The 21,385-nt window shown below is 36.2% G+C and overlaps 1 protein-coding gene across 1 annotated transcript in view; it reads right to left on the bottom strand.

Moving 5' to 3' along the window:
• Positions 1 to 21,385, bottom strand: part of THSD7A (thrombospondin type 1 domain containing 7A) — a 427,016-nt gene that overhangs the window by 230,083 nt on the left and 175,548 nt on the right. The window contains exon 2 of the mRNA XM_055314853.1: positions 13,890 to 14,721. Coding sequence (XP_055170828.1) covers positions 13,890 to 14,721 — 832 coding nt within the window. The remainder of the gene's footprint in view (positions 1 to 13,889; positions 14,722 to 21,385) is intronic.

Consider the following 21,385-nt stretch of genomic DNA (forward strand, 5'->3'; position numbering starts at 1 on the left):
CTTCCCCTTCTGCAACCCTTTGTTTGTTTCCCAGAGTTACGAGTCTCTCATGGTTTGCCTTCCTCTCTAATTTTTTTCCACTCAGTTTACCTCCTTTTCCTTATGGTCCCTTTAACTATTTTTTATATTCCAAATATGAATGAAACTATATGATAATTATCTTTCTCTGACTGACTTATTTCACTCAGCCTAACACCCTCCAGTTCCATCCATGTTGATGTAAATGATAGGTATTCATTCTTCCTGATGGCTAAGTAATATTCCATTGTGTACACACACACACACACACACACACACACACACACACACATACACCACATCTTCTTATCCATTCATCAGTCAAAGGACATCATGGCTCCTTCTGCAGTTTGGCTATTGTAGATACTGCTGGGGTGCAGGTGTCCCATCATTTCACTACATCTGTATCTTTGGGGTAAATACTCAGTAGTGCAATTTCTGGGTCATAGGGCAGCTCTATTTTTAACTTCTTGAGGAACCTCCACACTGCTTTCCAGAGTGGCTGCATTAGCTTGCATTCCCATCAAGAGTGCAAGAGGTTCCCCTTTCTCCACATGCCTGTCAACATTTGTTTCTAAAACTGAAAGAATCAATTTTCATTCTTTAACAAACATTTATTGGGGACCGATTATGTGCTAAGAATTGTCTTAGCTGAGTGGGAGATAGAATGGTTAATATTGTGTCTATCTTTGATGAAGTAGCTTGTGTAGCATTCATCTATTGCTATTGCATATATTATATATATAGAATATTTTCTGACATAAAATAGATCATAACTTCTGAGAAAACTTTCAAAATTTAATAAAATGTAGTTTGTAATGAAATGTGGGGCCTGCCATAATATAAATAACCTAATTAGTTGTGTTATTGTTTTAAGAGCACCACTAAAGAGGTATCTTTTATTCAAGGAATGAAATTAGGTTGAGGGAAAGAGCAGAAGGGAATATAAACAAACTTAGGTAATACCGTAGGTATTACAGATCAGGATGGGAGGTGTGCATCGACTCAAGTCTGAACAGAAAAGTATCATGCAGTCAGTGAGAGATGTTAAAGAGCAGAAGACAAGCTTTCTTTTTTTTTTTTTTGAAGACAAGCTTTCTTTATAAAATTTGACAAGAGTAGCCATCTTGAATCCTAATGTTGGTTTAGTGAAACAGTGTATATAGTTATTGGCCCCGTTGCTCTAGTATTTTGAAGTGAATCTGAACACCTCTGGTAGGGGTATGAAAATATATGTGCTTCCTTTTTACCGATTCTAGGTAAACATATGCTTTGCTTCTCCCCGCACTGTTATACTCTATAATCAAAATGGAGCACTTTCTGGAAACATGCAAAAAAAAAAAATTCAAAAAGGGAAGACTGACATTTCTGCTATGAAACAGCCTTATTATAAAAAGGTGGAGGGATGATAATTAGATCAGATCCAAAAAAGCTATAACCCCTAAAACAAAAGGTATCAAGAAGCTTATTTCAAAAATGGCTGTGCTTCAAGTTTTGAAATATGTGCCCATCTGCTGAGACTGAGCCTAAGCTTCCTCCTAGAAACACTTTTATGGGAACTGCCTTTCAGCCAGGCATCCGGGTCAGCACCTGGGTCTCACATATACAACAACTGGGCAGCCCTGCTCAAGGCTATGTCGCTGCCCTCTGCTTTTGCTCTTTTTTGGGTGACCTGGGCAAGTTCCTTAAAATTTCAGATACTCAACTTTGCTATCTATAATATAGGAATAGTAATATCTGCTTTATTTTATATATGATGATTTTTAAAGAATTACTTACACATAAAAATTATGTTTTTGCGTAAATGCAAAGTTAATTCTATACCTAGCCAATGTCGGGCACATAGTACTGCATAGTTAATAATTGCTTATTGGTTAATTATAATATGCATATCACATGGTAATCCTATTCATGAATCTCCACTGACCAATATAAAAAGTTTATTTTACTTATATATATAAATCTAAATATATTTATAAAATATTTATATGACAAATTTATATATAAAATATATTTATATAAAATATACATTTATAAAAATTGTGTATTAGACTAAAAATCACTATTCTTCATGGTTTGCCTTAAGGTTTTAGGTAAAGATAATGTGAATCCACATTGATTAGCAAAATACTAGTACTTTTTTATTTCTCTTATACTGTTTTTTTTTTAAAGATTTTATTTAAAAAAAAAAGATTTTATTTATTCATGAGAGACACAGAGAGAGGAAGAGACACAGGCAGAGGGAGAAGCAGGCTCCATGCAGGGAGCCTGACGAGACTCAATCCCGGGTCTCCAGGATCACGCCCTGGGCGGAAGGCAGGTGCTAAACTGCTGAGCCACCCAGGGGTCCTTATCTTATACTGTTTTAATATGATTTTTAGTAGTGTACATACTTTTTCAATAGTGCATGGATTTAATTGATAAATAAATGCTACCTATGTTGGAATGCATTCAAAACACCGTTTTTAATAAAAGTGGAAATGACCGACTCACAGAACATAAAATCTAAACATTTAAGCTGGATGTCCAAGATTTGCCTGGTTTTTCCTTTGGTCTAGTTTCTCATTCTTTTATAAGGAAATCTCTGGATGTGTGAATGATCAGTGTACATCACATCCTTGCTCAGTGAATCATTACTGATTCAAATCTCAGGGCCTTTGTTCTTGCTGTTCCCATATTTTTCTTTCATTATCCTCTCCTACCTTAGGCATATGTACTAAACCATAACCTTAGCAGCGTTTCCTCCCAAACGCCATTTCTAATCCTGTCAACCTCACTCTAGGAAGAACCTGTTGCCCAGGCTGTCACTTACATATACTCTCTCTATATAGACATAAGATAGTACTTGTTGAATTTTATTGTTTTTTTGTGCCACTCTTCCCATAGCAAAGAACAGGTCCTTGAGATTACAGTGGCTGCTTTTTTTATGTTTTGGTTATATATTCCAGCACCCAGAATGTCTTGATGTCTTGTACTCTGTTGAACAAAAATGTAAATAAGCAAATGCATAGTTTATTAATTAATACATAATAGCAGTGACATAGTAATAGTTCTCTGACTCTTAACATTGTACTCTAGTATAGCTGTTATATCCATCAGGGAGCAGAAAACAGATTGCAAAGTCACATAGGTTAAATGAGAAGAATTTAATAAAAGGATTATTAACAAAAGTGTGTGCAGTGTTCAGAAAAATTACCAACAGATGGGGGAGCACCCTGGGGTTAGCAGGTATGGGAAGATTATCATCCCAAGGTGATAAAGGGATGATAGGAAAAAGATTTTACCAGAACCTGAGATGGACCTAGAGCTGTAGGGCAAAACTGCTGGAGAGCCTTTTGTTGGAGGTACTTAGTCACTGCTGACCCCAAAAGACAGGAATATACACTCAATGCCTCTCTTCCCACAGTCTTATATGCTGTTGCTGCCTCCTATGGGTCGGATCCAAGCAGAAAGAAGAGAACCAGAAAACTTTAACAAGGATCAGCCTCCCTCCACATAAGCAGCAGAGTCTAGAAGGGCTGAGAGCGGCTCTCTAAGAGAGAAATGTAAATGTAATATACTGTCCAGGCAGCTCTGCATTTTGAGACCAGTAAAGCCACATACTTCTGTTAACTCTATACGTACAAAAGAACGTGGGCACACTGACTCTATTTCTTCAGCCAATTGTGGCCAGCAGGAAGGTGAGGCAAGCTGATGAAAAAAATGGTGAGCATCTGGCAAATCAATACTTTCAATGTTACAGAAAGTTTTTTAATCTAAAAGCCTGCTATTTATGCATGAAAAGTAGTAATTTTATAAATGGGTTCTAAATAACCTAAAAGTAGTCAGTATTACTTTAAATAGTAGGGCAATTTACCTCCTTCTTTTTGGTAAGGTTAGCATTAGATTTGCAAGTTCACCGATTCACAGAGCCATCCTGCGGGGATGGGCACTCAGGAGCTCCACAGCACACCCACTGAGTAAAAACTTCATCGATACTTTCAAGACTGCAAGCTGTCCTGTTGTACCTGCACTAGGCATGCATTTGTTCTGATGTTTCTGTATGAATGGATTTTTAGAACATGTCAAAATTCATTAAATTTCTGCCATGAAAGATATATGGGATGTTATATCCACAATTTTAGGTATAGTTTTGGTTCAGAGTTCCTAGGAATCACAAAGCTTGGAAGGCTTTCAGAGATTTTTCGGCTCTCTCCTTCCTTCACTCATCACGACTTCCTTCACATGCATTTGTCCACAAGAAAACGGAATCCCAAAAAGTTTAAATTATTTGCTCAATACTATGTAGCCATGGGCGTATAAGTTTCCCTATTTTTATTACTTATTTCTCCTAATTATCTCTTACTTAAGTTCGCTTATTGATTTGGCCAGGTTTTTTGCTGTTGTGTTTTTTATTTATTTATTTATTTATTTATTTATTTTTTTTTTACTATTACATAGCCAGTTGCTTTATGTTCACCTTAAAGAGAAGGATGGAGTAGTTAACAGCTAGCATTCTAAGGTAAAATAGGAGTTAGGCACAAAGAGACCATGTTGAGAAGAAATACACTCATATCTTAATAGATATAATTTTGAAGATGAAAGGGTATGTCAGAGAAGTATGAGTTTAGAAAAAAAAATGCAGAAAGCCACTTGAGTGTCATTCACTACTATCTGAAATACCAAGACTGAATTTATATAAAGCCTTAAAAGGAAAAATATAATTGATAACAAAATGACAGAAAAATACTCCAATGTGCCAATGTTTCCAGGGATACTAGATTATTCTCCTCTTCATACCTTAGCCAGCTTTTTAAAAAGATTTTTTTAAGAACAGTTTTAGATCTACAACAAAATTCAAAGCAAGGTACAGAGATTTACCATAAACTTTCTGACCCTCCACATGTAGGCTCCCTCATTTCACATCACTCATCTGAAGGGCACATTTTTTACCAAGGATGAAACTACACTAAAACACCAGCATCAATCAAAATCCACGCTTACATTAGAGTTAACTCTTGGCGCTGTACATCCTGCCAGTTTGCAGAAATATATAGCAGCATATATCCATCATTATAATATCCTACAGACTATTTTTTACTCCCCTAAAAGTTATCCATGCTCCCCCTATTCATTTCTCTCTCCTACCTAACACCTGGCAACACTGTGTAGATATTATGTGGATGTATGTTTTCACTTCCTTTGGGTAAATGCCTAGGAGTGTGATTGGTGGATCCTATGGCAGTATGTTCAGTTTTGTAAAAAACCTCCAAACTGTCTTCCAGAGTTGCTATACCATTTTGTATTCCCACCAGCAATATTCATTTTTGTTGCTTCACATCCTCACCAGCATTTGGTATTTTCAGCGTCCTGGAGTTTTGCTATTCTTACAGGTGTGCCCTGGTATCTCATTGTTGCTTTGAAATGCATTTCCTCAATGACTTATAATGTAGAGCATTTCTACATATGCTTATTTACCACCTGACTTTCTTCAGTGGTGAAGTTATGGTCTTTGGTCCATTTTTAAATCAAGTTGTTTTCTTATTGTTCAGTTTTAAGAGTCCTTTGTGTATTTTGGATAAGCATCTTTTATCAGATGAGTCTTTTGCAAATATTTTCTCAGTCTGTGGCTTGTCATTCTCTTGACATTGTCTTTTGCAGAGCAGAAGCATTTAATTTTAATGAAGCACAATCTACAATTATTTCTTTCACACATCATCTTTTGCATTGTATCTTAAAATGTATCATCATGCCCAAGGTCATCTGAGTTTTCTCTTATGTTACCTTCTAGAAATGTTAAGTAGTTTTGCCTTTTGCATTTAGGTCTATGATGCATTTTGAGTTACTTTTGGGGGGAAGGTTATAAGGTCGATGTCTAGATTTTCTATGTGTGGGTGTGTGGATAGTCACTTATCCCAGCACTGTTTGTTGAAGAATCTCCTTGCTCCATTATATTGTCTCTGCTCCTTTGTCAAAGGTCAGTTGACTGTATTTTTGAGACATAGTTATTTTTTGCCCTTATATGTTTATTCCTAAAATAAATGTCTGCTTTATTAGTTATCTAGAAACTACATAGGTCTGGGTGTTTTTGTTTGTTTGGTTGGTTTTTGTTTTGGCTTAGCCAACAGAAATATGTTTCAGATCCCAGTTCTGTCTTATTCCTTCAGGAATGTACCAAGTGGAATTTCCCATACTTCTTAGCAGTGCGTCCACTGGATTTATAATTATAAGTAATTGTCTTTGTCCAATACAACAAAACAAGGCATGTTCAAACGGAAAATATCTTCCAAAGTAGGCACTACTTCCACTAAATGTTGCTTGTATTACTTATAGCAGATTTTGTAGTTCTTCTGAAACATGTTATATCTTTATATGCAGATTTAGGACTTTATTTCAAGTCTAGGACAGCTAAACTGTCCTAGAGGTGAGAGTGCCTCAGAGTAAAGCCTTAAATCTCAGGCTACATTTGTTGCAATCTGGAGATGTCTGCCTCCCCTACCCCCTTTATTCCCCACTTCACCTTTGACAGCTTCTCTGAGCCAGGAGACCTGGGAAATTACATTCTCACTGAATTACCCTCCAGCTACACTTCCCCTGTGATTCTAGGGTGAAGAAGTGGCTCTTAAAGGACCCTCCTCCACGTTTCCTGTGGCTTGCCTGTACTCTCCTCCCATCCACGCCCAACTGAAATAATCCAGTGATAAGATCCTGAAATGAATCTTTTAGGATTATATTCCAATTATTTTAAAGGAAACTCTTTCATGACTCAAGTCCTAGGTTTCTTTTCTTTTTCCCTTTTTTTTATCTGCATATAGAAGTGCTTATTTCTTTTAATAATATTTCTGGTTAGGGCAGGATAGTGGAATACAACTGTGCTTACTCTCTCATGTTTGTTTAGAAAGCAATTACTGCATTGGACCGAAGGTGTGTGTCCTTCCAAAATCCATACTTGGACACCTTAACTCCTAAATGTGATAGCATTAGGAGGTGGAGCCTTTGGGAGGTAATCATGTCACAAAGTCAATCCTCATGAAGAGCATTAACATCCTCATAAAGGGACCCAAGAAAGCTTTCTTCCACTCTGTGTCCATGTGAGGATACAATGAAAAGACAGAAGTCTAGAACCCAGAATAGTGTTTTCACCAGTGAAATCTGCTGTTGCCTTGATCTTAGACTTAGCCTTTGGGACAATGAGAAATAAATTGTTTATAAGTCACCTAGTCAATGGCACTTTGTTATAAGAGCCCTGACTGAGATATGTACTTCACTTGCCAATAGCTACATATTGCATACAGGGAAGCACTGTGATTTAACTAGTCATTTTATTAGTGGAATTCAGATTGTTTTGCTACATCAAATCATGCTATCACGAGAGCTGTACATATATTTAGAAGAAACTCATAGTAATAGAATCACTGACCAAGGTAGTGTCCTTTTAAAATTTTGACACATAATTGCAAAATTATTTTTCAAATAGGTTGCACCAATTTTTGCCCCCACCAAGAGTATGTTTGTTTTCCCCAATTCTTTAATATCAAATGCTATTATTAATAAAATATCAAGTCTCAGACTTCTATCCTTACAAAGACCTGCTTCCAGGGTTGGCCCTTGGTAGGCATCTGGGAACTTACCTGGTAAACAGTTATCTACACTGCTAAAAAATTTTTTCTCTGAATGAGAAAACTGCCATAAATGATAAAGTTTTTCATTATGCTTAATTTATTTGTATAAACAATGTGGTTTATAGTGAACATTTGCTTTCCTTCCAGGAGTTTAGGATTTTTGCATGTGCTAAGCAGAAGGTGCCTATGTGATCAACCTCCAATAAAAATTTGGGACACTAAGTCTCTAAAAAACCTTCCTAGCAGACAGTGCCTTGTACAATTTGCTGCAACTCTTCATTGGAGGGATTAAGTGCAGGCTGTGAATTTCCACCAGGAGAGGATACTGGAAGCTTGAAATTTCCAGGAGAACCTCATACAGAGTTTCCTCTGGACTTCACCCCATGCATATGTTCCTTTATAAATTTGCTTTGTATCATTTCGCTGTGATGACTCTCAGACATATGCTGAATCCTTTGAGTCCTTCTAGTGAATTCCCACCACTGGAGGTGATCTTAGTGATCCCTGACATGCTATTAAACATTTTTATTTACTAATTTGATAGGTGAAAATGGCACTAAACATTTTTTGTATTTCTTAATTATGATTGAGGATTAGCATATTTTCTGTGACCTGAACCTGTCCTTTGCTGATTTTAATAGATTTTAATTTTTAGAGCAGTTATAGGTTCACAGCAAAATCGAGTGCAAATTACAAAGAGTTCCTATAAACCTCCTGCTCTCATACATGCATAACCTCCCCATTATCAACTTCACTCACTAGAATAGAACCTACATGAATACATCATAACCACTCAAAGTCCGTAGTTTACACTACAGGTAACTCTTGGTGTTCTATAGTCTATGGATTTGTGCAAAACTATAAGGGCATATGTCTATCATAATATCATACAGAGTATGCCCTAAAAATCTTTTGTGCTCCTCTGTTCATCTCTTCCTTCCACCTAAACCCTGACAACACTTCTGCTCTTTTCACTGTCTCTATGGTTTTGCTTTTTCCAGAATATCAGAGTTGGAATCATACAGTATGTAGTCTTTTATTTCACTTAGTAATTATGCATTTAGTTTCTTCCATATCTTCTCATGCGTGATAGCTCATTTCTTTTTAACACTGAACAATATTCCATTGTCTGAATATTCTATAGTTTATCGATTCATCTTTTAAGGGATATCTTCAAGTTTTGGCAATTATGAATAGAGTTCTTATGTAAATATCTCTGTGCAAATATTTGTGTAGATATAAGTTTTCAGTCCTTCTAGGTAAATACTAGTGAGCACAACTGCTAGATAACATGGTAAGAAGTGTGTTTAGTGTTGTGAGAAACTGCTAGGCTATCTTGTAGTATAGCTGTAACCATTTTGCATTCCCACCAGCAATGAACCAGTTCCTGTTATTTCACATACTCACCAGCATTTGGTATTGCCAGTGTTCTAGATTTTGGCCACTCTAACAAGTTTGTAGTATCTCTGCTGTTTTAATGTGTATTTCCCTGACACCTATGATATAAAGTGTCTTTTCATATGCTCATTTGCCATTTGTAGATGATGGTGAGGTGTGAAGGTCTTTGGCACATTTTTAAATCAGGTTGTTTTCTCATTGTTGAGTTTTAAGAGTTTTTTTAAAATATATTTTGCATAATAGTCCTTAATTGCAAGTGCCTTTCACAAATATTTTCTAACCAGTCCGTGATTTACCTTTTCATTCTCTTGATCTTCTGCTTATTTTCAATTACGTTTTGACCTTTTTCTTAATATTATGAGTCCCTATATATTAAGAAAATTAGCTCTTTGCCAATGAAAAGTTCACATAGTTTTTCTCGGTTTGCTATTTGGGCTTTAACTTTTTTGGGGGGGTGGGGCTTTAACTTCATTAATATTTTCATTCAGCAAAATTTACTCTTTTTAAAAAATGTAGTTGACTATTTTCCTGCATGATCTATGCATTCTGTGCCCTAAACTGTCCTTGTGTAAGACTTTAAAAGCTTTATCCTTTCTTCTAATATTATTGAAAAATCTGAAGTATTGAATATACGTGGGCTTTGCTTTGGTATAACAAACGTCAAAGGCATATAATTTGTCTTTCTTTCTTTCTTCTTCTTTCTCTTTCTTTTTTTTTTTTTTTTTTTTACAATTCATCTTATTCCTTTACATGGCAAAGCAACCGCCCTCTCAAACAAAGTAAATTAATTAATTCCCCCCCCAAACTGGAAATGCTCCTTCACCACAGGTGACATTTTATGAGATTTTGCAGATCTTATTTCTAGACCCTATTCTTTTTGATCTGATTATTCATTCATGAACATAAATTTGTTATTACTATTTTCATACATTAAAATATATTTAATTATCACGGGACATTAGTTTTTTCTACTTTTAGTTTTCATTTTTTTTTTGGCCTTTCTTACACATTTATTTTTCCGTTATAAATTTATAGTAACAATGTGGGGACAATTGGTATATTTAGTAGGTGTTCAAGATAGGCACACATCTATTTTTTATGTTTCTAAGTCTGGCGTTCTGTGCAGAACTTTTTTTATAGTCAGGTTTATGTACAGATTTATTTTTATCGTTTTTACTTTTTAAAAAATCTTTTAAAAATTTTATTTAAACTCATGTTAGTAAACATATAGTTTCAGTGGTAGAATTTGGTGATTCATTAGTTGCATATAACACCCAGTGCTCATTACATCAAGTACCCTTCTTTTTTCTTTTTTTTTAAGATTTTATTTATTCATGAGAAACAGAGAGGGAGAGAGAGAGAGAGGCAGAGACACAGGCGGAGGGAGAAGCAGGTTCCATGCAGGGAGCCCAATGTGGGACTCGATCCCGGGTCTCCAGGATCATGCCCTGGGCCAAAGGCGGCGCTAAACCGCCTAGTCACCCGGGCTGCCCTAGGATATTATTTCAACCCCTTCTAGCAGAATATAACCATATGTAACTTCAATCTGTGGATTAAAGTCTTAATTTCAAGAAAGTCTTCTATTATATCCTTGTGTTTTGTTGTTGTTTTTTTCTGTTCTAATTTTTCTGGTCCTATCTTTAAGAACACCAGAGTTTCATATAGTGATCTCCCTTGCTTGTTTCCACAATCATCATTTTTTTAAACAATTGCAGTTCAGCTGGATGATCTCAAACTGTTCTCTATATCATTGACTCTTTACAAGATTTTTTTTCACTTTTTGTTGCTTCTTATATAAAGCCATTTCTTTTTCTTGTTTTTAATTCCCCTCCATTTCTTTTAGGAGTTTTGCCAAATCATTCATTCAGTTAATGAGTTAAACTCATTCAATTTTCTTAGCTCTTCTGTTTTTGGTTCAGAAACACCATATTTCCTTTACTATCTTTGGTTTCTTGGAGATCTGCTTGCCATTACTTTCATATCAACTCTTGGCCTCGGGCAATACTCTACTTAAGCCTACCTGATACTCACTGCTTCATAGGGAAGCCCTCTGTGTCATGGCGTGTTGTATAGTGATTTAGAATTCTCGTCCACTGTTCATCAAACTTTAATCCTTCAATCCATCAAACTGGTAGTCCTTTCTCGACAGTAATGGCATACTGAGTTTCTCATTTGGTCTTGCCTATTATGCCATTCTGTTTTCAAACAAACTCAAAGATGTTTTGGCAGCCCTTTCTTTTAACATAGATCATGCCATACCAAGGAGGAGTCATTGGTTTGGTCCTCACAAAGTGCAGGCTACTCAACGATTTTGAGGGTTCACAAAAGTCACAAAAACATAATACCCTTCTAAGTTTCTTCCTTCTGTTAGGTTCAGTTTCTCCACATTCTCTAAATCTGTCATTTGTAATTTGAGACTGTAACTGTTTCCTATTATCATGAAAGAATAGACTTTCATTTGTGTTTTTAATTCTTATTGATTTCAGTCTGTTTGAAAACAAAAAGCAGGCCATATCTATCATCTGCAACTTGGATGTTCTAGCAGTAATTCTGCTACAGTTATATTTATTTGCCAATGAACTGCTTCCCCATAATTCTTAGGTTTATTCAGCCAAATTCTTTAGTTACTCTTAACAGATGTTTTCAGCCTTATTAAATGATTTTTTTACCCTCTGACATGACAAAATTGTTTCTGAATCTGATATAAGGTGAAACACTTTAAATTTGATCTGTGGCTCTCTCCTTTGTTGGTATTAACCATTCACTCTCTAGTTCACTAGCTTCACAGATGTGATGCAATGTTTGAGCATAATGTAGGACAAAATACCTGATTTTTGTCTCTTCTTCACTAAGACTTTAACTTTCTTAATCATATATATTTTCCCATATATATTCTTATATATAATTCTTAAATGTAAGAAATATTAATAACCATTTTAATGTAAAGTTTAATCTATACCCTATTAAGTTATAACATGCATGCAAGTATCATTTTATTGTTAGATAGACTATTTCTAACAGAATATAAGCACCTGACAAATAATCTACACATTTTTAAATGTGTTTGCTTATTTCAAAGAACCAAATGGGAATATTAGGTTCAATGCAGTGGCAGGTACTATCCTAATTACACTTTTAATTGAGTGGTCAACATTAAATTAAATGTCTACTGCATGTTAACTCAGTGACAGCAGGAGACAACTCAAGTTGCCCTGGAGGCTCATTTAATTACTTGATGGGAGCCAAGTAACTAATATAACTGAAATACTTCAGGAAAAGAGATCAGGAAATCAGAATAAGATTGTCAGACAAGAATAAAACAGGGATTGAATTGAAAACACACATGATACAGAATCAGAGGTGAACACAGGTACACTTAAGGGGTTGTAGGGAACTTAGAGGATGAAGGCAGATCAAGCAACCATTAATGAGACCAAGAAAGGAGCTGGACCGATGTCACTAGATGGAAGAAAAAACAGATTATTGTGTGGCTGAGAGAAAATACGACTTGTGTAAGTACAAAAAGGGAAGGGACTAGCACATACCCTAAAAATAGCAATCAGAAAAACACTATGCTGAGAGAAACTATTGTTTAGATAAATCAACTGTTTATTGTTTACTCATTTATTTAAACTATCCTGCTTTCAATCAGTTTTCAATTCCATAGATGGCAAAGAATGAGTGAAGGAAATAATGGTGAGAAAAAGATGAAGCCTGTGGGGTATGTTAGTAAACAACACACTTGCCACACAGTCCTATTCATGTTCCCAGGAGCCAAACCAAACAGCAACGGTGTGATTGGTTACAAGATTTCCAGGGCCATAAGGAAAGCAACCCAGCTGCTCACCAGCAGCACATGGGTTGAGGCTTCAGTAAAATTTATCTTATGTGTTTTTAATCAAGAGAACAGACTGTGTGATGGAGTATATGACACTTTCAATGTCATTTCTACAATAAATATGATATAAAATTCTGAGTGATGTTACCATAATTTCACTCAGTTCAGTCCAAATCATAACTGCATAAATAGTTCAGAAAAAGCAATTATGCAAATGATCCAGATAAGACACTCCCAGATGGTCTGGCTTATCCAAGAGCAAAATTTAGAATATCCAGAGAACATCATATCCTTTAGATAATCCTCAATGAATAATCCTCAATGAATATTTTCACAACAAATAAACCACATATGAAAAAGTCTTTCATAATATGGTCATTATTTACCCAGAAATAATTTGACAAATAATTTCTGTCTAGAACATGCAGCCAATTAATTACATGTTTTCTAAATGAGGCTATTCATAATTAAATAATGTCTACTTACCTTAGTTTCTTCTGATTCCTCCTTTTTCCTCTGGGGAGATTTATTCCATTTTACAAAATGTGAAAGAGAATTATTCTTAGGTATAGCTCCCTGGGTGGTTGTTTAGATTTTGTTTATAGGGTAATTCTGAAAATGCTATAAATTTGGAGAGATTACAAGTGTGCTTTATTCTCTCTAAAATAAATATCTGAATTCACAATCCCCAAACTCTAGCTTCTAAGTAAGTTTCCCCCCTTGCCCCTGTGGGTGGAAACAGCACTATTGACCTAAAGTAGTAGTACCATTTCATGGAGAATAGATCATGCTACAGATTTTTGACAGGAACATTTAAATTAACTCTGGTAGTATAGTGCCTAAGCATGAGCAAAAGAAATAATGTCAGGAAACCCACAGAAGCTTAAGTGCCTTAAAGCAGAAATGTTACACTTGGGGGTAGCTCATTCTAGGCTTTACGAATATGAACCTGGGGACTTAGTAGAGTCTTAAGTACTTTCTAGTCCATGGCCTTGGCAGAGAGACGCACCCAGTTAATGGTTGCAAAATGTTACCTCAAATCAGCAGCTTTTCCCGTCTTGTTAGTACACATAACCTCTCTGGTCTGATACCCAATCTGGATGTCCCAATATTTGTTCTCTTGCCGGTTCTGTCTGTTTCTGTTCCTCTTTTTCTTAATAAGCTCACGGGCTTCGGGATCCTTCACTCCTTTTCCTCGGTCCTTCTCGCGTTCTTTATTCTTCCCACGTCTCCTTGCTTGTCTTACTTGTCTTGAGTGGGGCATCGAGCATGAGCTCCAGGGACCCACGTGCAAGCTGTACATGCTCTCTTCATCTTCACAGGGGCTGGACTGGCACACCTGAAACTCTGTCAAGTTTGGGCAGCCAGAACCTCCAAACTGGGGAGGTGCCACCACATGCCGTGTCCGGTGCTGGAGCCCACTGCCACAAGTCTTGGAACATTCTGACCAGGCAGAAAACTCAGACACGATGCAATCTTGTTGGCAGGGGATGAGGCAGGCCTGTTCCAGGAGAGGTTTGGGCTCAAAGTACTCACAAATGATATCCTCTGCGGGAATGTCCTTCTCTTTCTGGATGCACGTTATTTCTCTCACCTGGATGCCTTCCTCCCCCTTAATGCACTCAGGGGGTTTCTCCAGGCTCTTGGATATCACAGGCTGACACTGGTTCCAAGGTCCCAGCCTCCAATCATACAACTCCTTGTGCCAGTCACACACCTTGAAACAGTTTTGCTGGTTGCTGGGTCTCTCAGCCTGCTTACAGTTTGTATGTAATGTGGTCCATCCTTCCACATGAGCACACCATACGGCCCGGGTCTGAATGCCTCCTGGACCACATTCATCTCCCATACACCGGCCCCATGGACCTGAAAATGATACAAGAGTTAACAGGGCCACTAGAAGAAAACTATAAGTTATTTCACTTTCCAGAAAGATGTTTCAAGATCTAGTACATTAACTTCCCTGAAGTGTTATAAAGTAGGTCTCTGTGCATGAGTGGCGGAAAGTAATGATCTGTACTCAGTATTTTTGCAAAAGGAGAAGTGTGTCAGAGTCTATATAAGGTAACCGCTGGGACTAGATTTCTTTGGGTCCTTCTGGGATTATGAAAAGTTTGCTTTTCTTCATTTTCTTAGTTTTAAATATAGAACTGTTGCTTCTAAAGGACATCGGAAATCAGTCACAGGGAAAACACATTATTACCTCTGCCTCATTGCCAACGAATCATGTCAGTAACAGGCTAACAAAGGGGCCCTCGGTGAAGAACTCTATCTCCTACAGGCTTTTCTTTTCCTGAGCAGTTAAGGATTCTGTACAATGTGTTCTCCTCTACCTCATTTTCCATTCTGTACCTACCATGACTGCATAAATCTAGTGGATGTATACCTGTACTGATGGAAGTGTTCCCTTACTGGCCATCAAAGCTAAGAAGTTAAAAATCTTTTAAGCACATTCTGCCTTTAAATTCCGCCCCTCTCCCCCAAGGGATCCCTGGGTGCTTCAGCAGTTGAACATCTGCCTTCTCCTCCAGCGTGATCCAGAAGTCTGGGGAGTGAGTCCCACATCAGGCTCCCTGAGAGGAGACTGCATGTCCCTCTACCTATGTTTCTGCCTCTCTCTCTGTGTGTCTCTCATGAATAAATAAAATCTTAAAAATTAAATAAATAAATAAATAATAATAAATAAATAAATATTACCCCCCAAAATAATTTTTTTTCTGATCTCCCCAGTGAAATATAAAGATGGGCAAGAGAATTAAAATTTAACTCAAGAACTTCTGTGATTTTATGAATGTTGAAGGGTTACCTGGACTTTTATCAATTTGTTTCCTAAAATAGAAACTATTTGGGATTATAGAGTTGTTTTATGGAACACTTAAGTCAGTAGCTTTAGTATAAGGTGAGCTTTTTACCTTAGAATTACTCTTAGTGAAAAAAAAAATCCTCTTAGCGTAAATTGAAACCTACTTATTTGTACATATTTTTTAAGGTACAATAGGATTTTCAGCACTTTTACAGCTTTAATATATGAAATTGAGAATTATATGCAATATTATATGTAATTATATAATTTATTATTTTGGAATTTTAAAGAAACATAATGATCATATATAATTACATGATTTTCAAAATATGGACTATGGAACTTGAGGAATTACTTGATGTAGAGCCATCTTCAATATATTGTATTGGAAGGTGATGGCTGGTCTATAGTCCTGGGGGTCTAGGGGTGCCTAGGTGGCTCAGTTGTTGACTGTCTGCCTTTGACTCAGGTCCTGATCCTGGTCCTGGGATCAAGTTGTGCATCAGGCTCCCCACAGGGAGCTGCTTCTCCCTCTGCCTATGTCTCTGCCTCTCTCTCTGTGTCTCATGAATAAACAAATACAATCTTAAAAAAAAAAAAAAGGACCAGGCTCTATGGTCTCCAACCCCACTCCACTGACCTTCTACATGATTCCTGTATCTATAAGAGGAGCTCCATTATTATTATTCTTAAAACACAGGCTGATATTATGCATAAGATATTATCTGACAAGAGGCTTTTGCTGCTGAAAAGTGAAAACTATGAAATGAAACCAAAAGATTTACTCTATTGACGAGAAAAACAGGTGACAGGAAGAGGAAGTGATTTCCCCAAGTTCATATCTTGAAGGAATAACAAAACCATCCTGGATTTCAGATTCTTGTTATTTTAGTTTTATGATTTTAGAGCTTAAGGCTTAGATATCCTATGTAAAATGATTAATCCAGAAAGAGTGAAATAAGAAGAATGTGTTTGTTCATCATGTGTAAACATTTAATCTTAACTAGAAACATGTTTATGAGGATGCCAACTTCATTACAAATGGAATAATGGAGTTGAAAATAGGATAATATTTTCAAACATTCTCTTTACTAATTAATCATTAGTACATGAAAATAAGAATTGGATATTTGGCATAACCATATCATTAGTTTATGAAATTCACATGCAAAGAACCATAAGGGCTTAAGATACATTTAGGGAAATACTCTTCCCAGAGTGTCAAAACTTTATGAGCTAAGAAAGTCAGTGAGTTTGTTATATCTGTCAACATGCAATATCTGATATTTTAATCTTATCTTTAATTTTTCAAAGGAAAATATATACCCATAAATGTGTTGATGCTTTTAGAGATCTTATAAATATTCAGTTTGAGAACCAGAGAACCTAGGATGCTTCTCAATAAGAGATTACAATTAGTGTAAAATTTTAGAATTAATTCTACACATATTTAAATATATTTCCTCTTCCCTATTGTGCTTAAACAAAACAGTAATCTAAAAAACAAACAAACAAAAACAACCCAGTAATCTTTATTTCCCACTCTCAGCATAGAATATAAAGGTACATTTATGTTGGACCATCAAGTGAGGAGCAAGCTAAATAATGCCAGTAAGTCTAAATTTCAAAGTATAAGGGTCTTGAAACAACCCAGAGTCTAAATCTAGATGCAATTCAGGAGGACTCCTTGATATTTTATTTTTTCCAATCTTTGATATTAATTATGAGTTTAGACTAATGAATCAGGTTAGGACTATTAAAAACTAGGTTTTTAAAAAAGTTTTTTATTTAAATTACAGTTAGTTAATATACAGTGTAATATTAGCTTCAAGAGTGCAATTTAGTGGTTTAATACTTACATGTAACACTCAGTGATCATCACAGCATGTACACTCCTTAATCTCTATCACCTATTTAACCCATCCCCCCACCCACTTCACCTCTGGTAACCATCAGTTTGTTTTCTACAGTCAAAAATGTGTTTCTTAGTTTGCTTCTCTCTCTTCTTTTCCCTATGGTCATTTTTTTGGGTTTGTTTCTTAATTACACATATGAGTGAAATCATATGGTGTTTGTCTTTCTGACTTATTTCATTTAGCATAATATTCTTTAGCTCCATTCATGTTGTTGCAAGTGGCAAGATATCACTCTTTTTATGGCTAAATAATATTACACTGTATATATACACCACATTTTTATCCATTCATCAGTCAATGGACTTTTGGGCTCTTTGCATAATTTCAGTATCATAGATAATATGACTATAAACATCAGGGTGCATGTATCCCTTCAAATTAATATCTTTGTATTCTTTGGGTAAATATCTAGTAGTGCAATTACTGGATTGCTGGGTAATTCTATTTTTAAGTTTCTGAAAAACCTCCATACTGTTTTGCAGAATGACTGCACCAGTTTGCATTCCCACCAACAGTGCAAAGGTTTCCCCTTTCTCCACATCCTTGAAGGAGGGTTAAAGGTAACATACCTCAACATAATAAACGCTATCTATGAAACACACAGCTAATGTCATCCTCAATGGGGAAAAACTGAGGGCTTTTCTTCTACAGTCAGGAATAAGACAGAGATGTCTACTCTTATACTGTTACTTAATATAGTTCTGGAAGTCTTAGCCACAGCAATCAGACAACAAAAAGAAATAAAAGACATACAAATAAGCAAGGAAGAAGTAAAACTTTCACTATTTGCAGATAACATAATACCCTATGTAGAAAATCTGAAAGACTCCACCAAAAAAATTGTTAGAACTGATACATGAATTCAGTAAAGTTGCAGGATACAAAATCAATGTAAAGAAATCTATTGCATTTCTATACACCAATAATGAAGCAGCAGAAAGAGAAATTAAGGAATCAATTCCATTTACAATTGTAACAGAAAACTTAAGATACCTAGCCAAAGAAATGAAAGACCTGTATTCTGAAAAGTATAAAATACTGATGAAAGAAAATGAAGATGACACAAAGAAATAGAAAGACATTCCATGCTCATCATGGCTTTGAAGAACAGATATTGTCAAAATGTCTATACTACCCCAAACAATCTGCACATTTAATGTAATCCCCATCAAAATACTGTCAGCATTTTTCACAGAGCCAAAACAAACAATTCTAAAATTTGTATGGAACCACAAAAGACTCCAAATAGGCAAAGCGACCTTGAAAAAGAAAAGCAAAGATGGAGGTATCACAATTCTGGACTTTAAGTTATATTCAGTTCTAGTGATCAAAACAGTACGGTACTGGCACAAAAATGGACATATAGATCAATGGAACAGAATAGGAAACCCAGAAATGAGCCCACAACCATAAGGTCAATTAATCTTTAACAAAGCAGGAAAGAACATCCAGTGGGGAAAAAAAACAGTCTCTTCAACAAATAGTTTTGGGAAACCTGGACAGCAATATGCAAAAGAATGAAATTGGACCACTTTCTTATATACAAAAATAAGTTCAAACTGGACTAAGACCTAAATGTGAGACCTGAAACCATAAAAGTCCTAGAGAACATAGGCAATAACTTATTTGACATCAGCCATTGCGACTTCTTACTTAGATAGGTCTCCTGAGGCAAAGGAAAGGAAAGCAAAAATAAACTTTTGGGACCTCATCAAGATAAAAAACTCCTGAACAGCAAAGGAAACAATCAACAAAAGTAAAAGGCAAGTTACGAAATGGGAGAAGATTTATGCTGATGTAATTGTATCAAATGATGTATTTGATACAGGGTTAGTATCCAAAATATATAATAAAGTTATAAAACTTAACACCCCAAAAATGAATAATCCAGTTTAAAAAATGGGCAGAAGACATGAACAGACATTTTTCCAAAGAAGACATCCAGATGGCCAATAGACACATGAAAAGATGCTCAACATCATTCATCATCAAGGAAATACAACTCAAAATTACCATGGGTTATCACCTCACTCCTGTCAGTATGGCTAACAGTAAGGATACATGAAGCTAGGCTTTTATCCTCAAATTAAAAATAACAACAAAAAAAATGTAGCAGTTATAAATCTGGCACCTAAAAATATTTAATTGAATTTTTATTTTTATTTTATTTTTATTTTTTTTTTGCATTTCTTTTATTTTATTTTTTTTTATAAATTAATTTTTATTTGTGTTCAATTTACCAACATACAGAATAACACCCAGTGCTCATCCCGTCAAGTGTACCCCTCAGTGCCCGTCACCCATTCACCCCCACCCCCCACCCTCCTCCCCCTCCACCACCCCTAGTTCATTTCCCAGAGTTAGAAGTCTTTATGTTCTGTCTCCCTTTCTGATATTTCTCACACATTTCTTCTCCCTTCCCTTATATTCCCTTTCGCTATTATTCATATTCCCCAAATGAATGAGAACATACACTGTTTGTCCTTCTCCGGTTACTGTGGCCAAGTTCAAAAAGGGTGTTGCCTGAGTTCTTCTCTGGGATTTTGATGGAATCTTGTCTCACATTTAGATCTTTCATCTATTTTGAGTTTATCTTTGTGTATGGTGCAAGAGAGTGGTCCAGTTTCATTCTTCTGCATGTGGATGTCCAATTTTCCCAGCACCATTTATTGAAGAGACTGTCTTTCTTCTAGTGGATCGTCTTTCCTCCTTTATCGAATATTAGTTGAGCATAAAGTTCAGGGTCCACTTCTGGGTTCTCTGTTCTGTTCCATTGATCTATATGTCTGTTTTTGTGCCAGTACCACACTGTCTTGATGAACACAGCTTTGTAGTACAACCTGAAATCTGGCATTGTGATGCCCCCAGATATGGTTTTCTTTTTTTAAAATACCCCTGGCTGTTTGGGGTCTTTTCTGATTCCACACAAATCTTAAAATAATTTGTTCTAAATCTCTGAAGAAAGTCCATGGTATTTTGATAGGGATTGCATTATACGTGTAAATTGCCCTGGGTAACATTGACATTTTCACAATATTAATTCTGCCAATCCATGAGCATGGAATATTTTTCCATCTCTTTGTGTCTTCCTCAATTTCTTTCAGAAGTGTTCTGTAGTTTTTAGGGTATATTTTGAGAACCATTTGAATGGTAAATGGTTCTCCAACCTTTTATTTTCAGGTTGTAGGTGTCCTTCTGTCTAAAATGAGTCTCTTGTAGACAGCAAATAGATGGGTCCTGTTTTTTTATCCAGTCTGAAACTCTGCGCCTTTTGATGGGGTCATTAAGCCCATTCACGTTCAGAGTTACTTGAACTTCTTCTTAAAGGGGAGTTTTAAGAGTCCCCCTTAAAATTTCTTGCAGAGCTGGTTTGGAGGTCACATATTCTTTCAGTTCCTGCCTGTCTTGGAAGCTCTTTATCTCTCCTTCCATTTTGAATGAGAGCCTTGCTGGATAAAGTATTCTTGGTTGCATGTTCTTCTCATTTAGGACCCTGAATATATCCTGCCAGCCCTTTCTGGCCTGCCACGTCTCTGTGGAGAGGTCTGCTGTTACCCTAATATTCCTCCCCATGAAAGTCAGGGACTTCTTGTCTCTTGCTGCTTTAAGGATCTTCTCTTTATCTTTGGAATTTGCAAGCTTCACTATTAGATGTCGAGGTGTTGAACGGTTTTTATTGATTTTAGGGGGGGATCTCTCTATTTCCTGGATCTGAATGCCTGTTTCCCTTCCCAGATTGGGAAAGTTTTCAGCTAGGATTTGTTCAAATACATATTCTGGCCCTCTGTCCCTTTCGGCGCCCTCGGGAACC

This window comes from Nyctereutes procyonoides, unplaced genomic scaffold, assembly GCF_905146905.1.
Source record: "Nyctereutes procyonoides isolate TBG_1078 unplaced genomic scaffold, NYPRO_anot_genome, whole genome shotgun sequence".
Taxonomy (NCBI): Eukaryota; Metazoa; Chordata; class Mammalia; order Carnivora; family Canidae; genus Nyctereutes; species Nyctereutes procyonoides.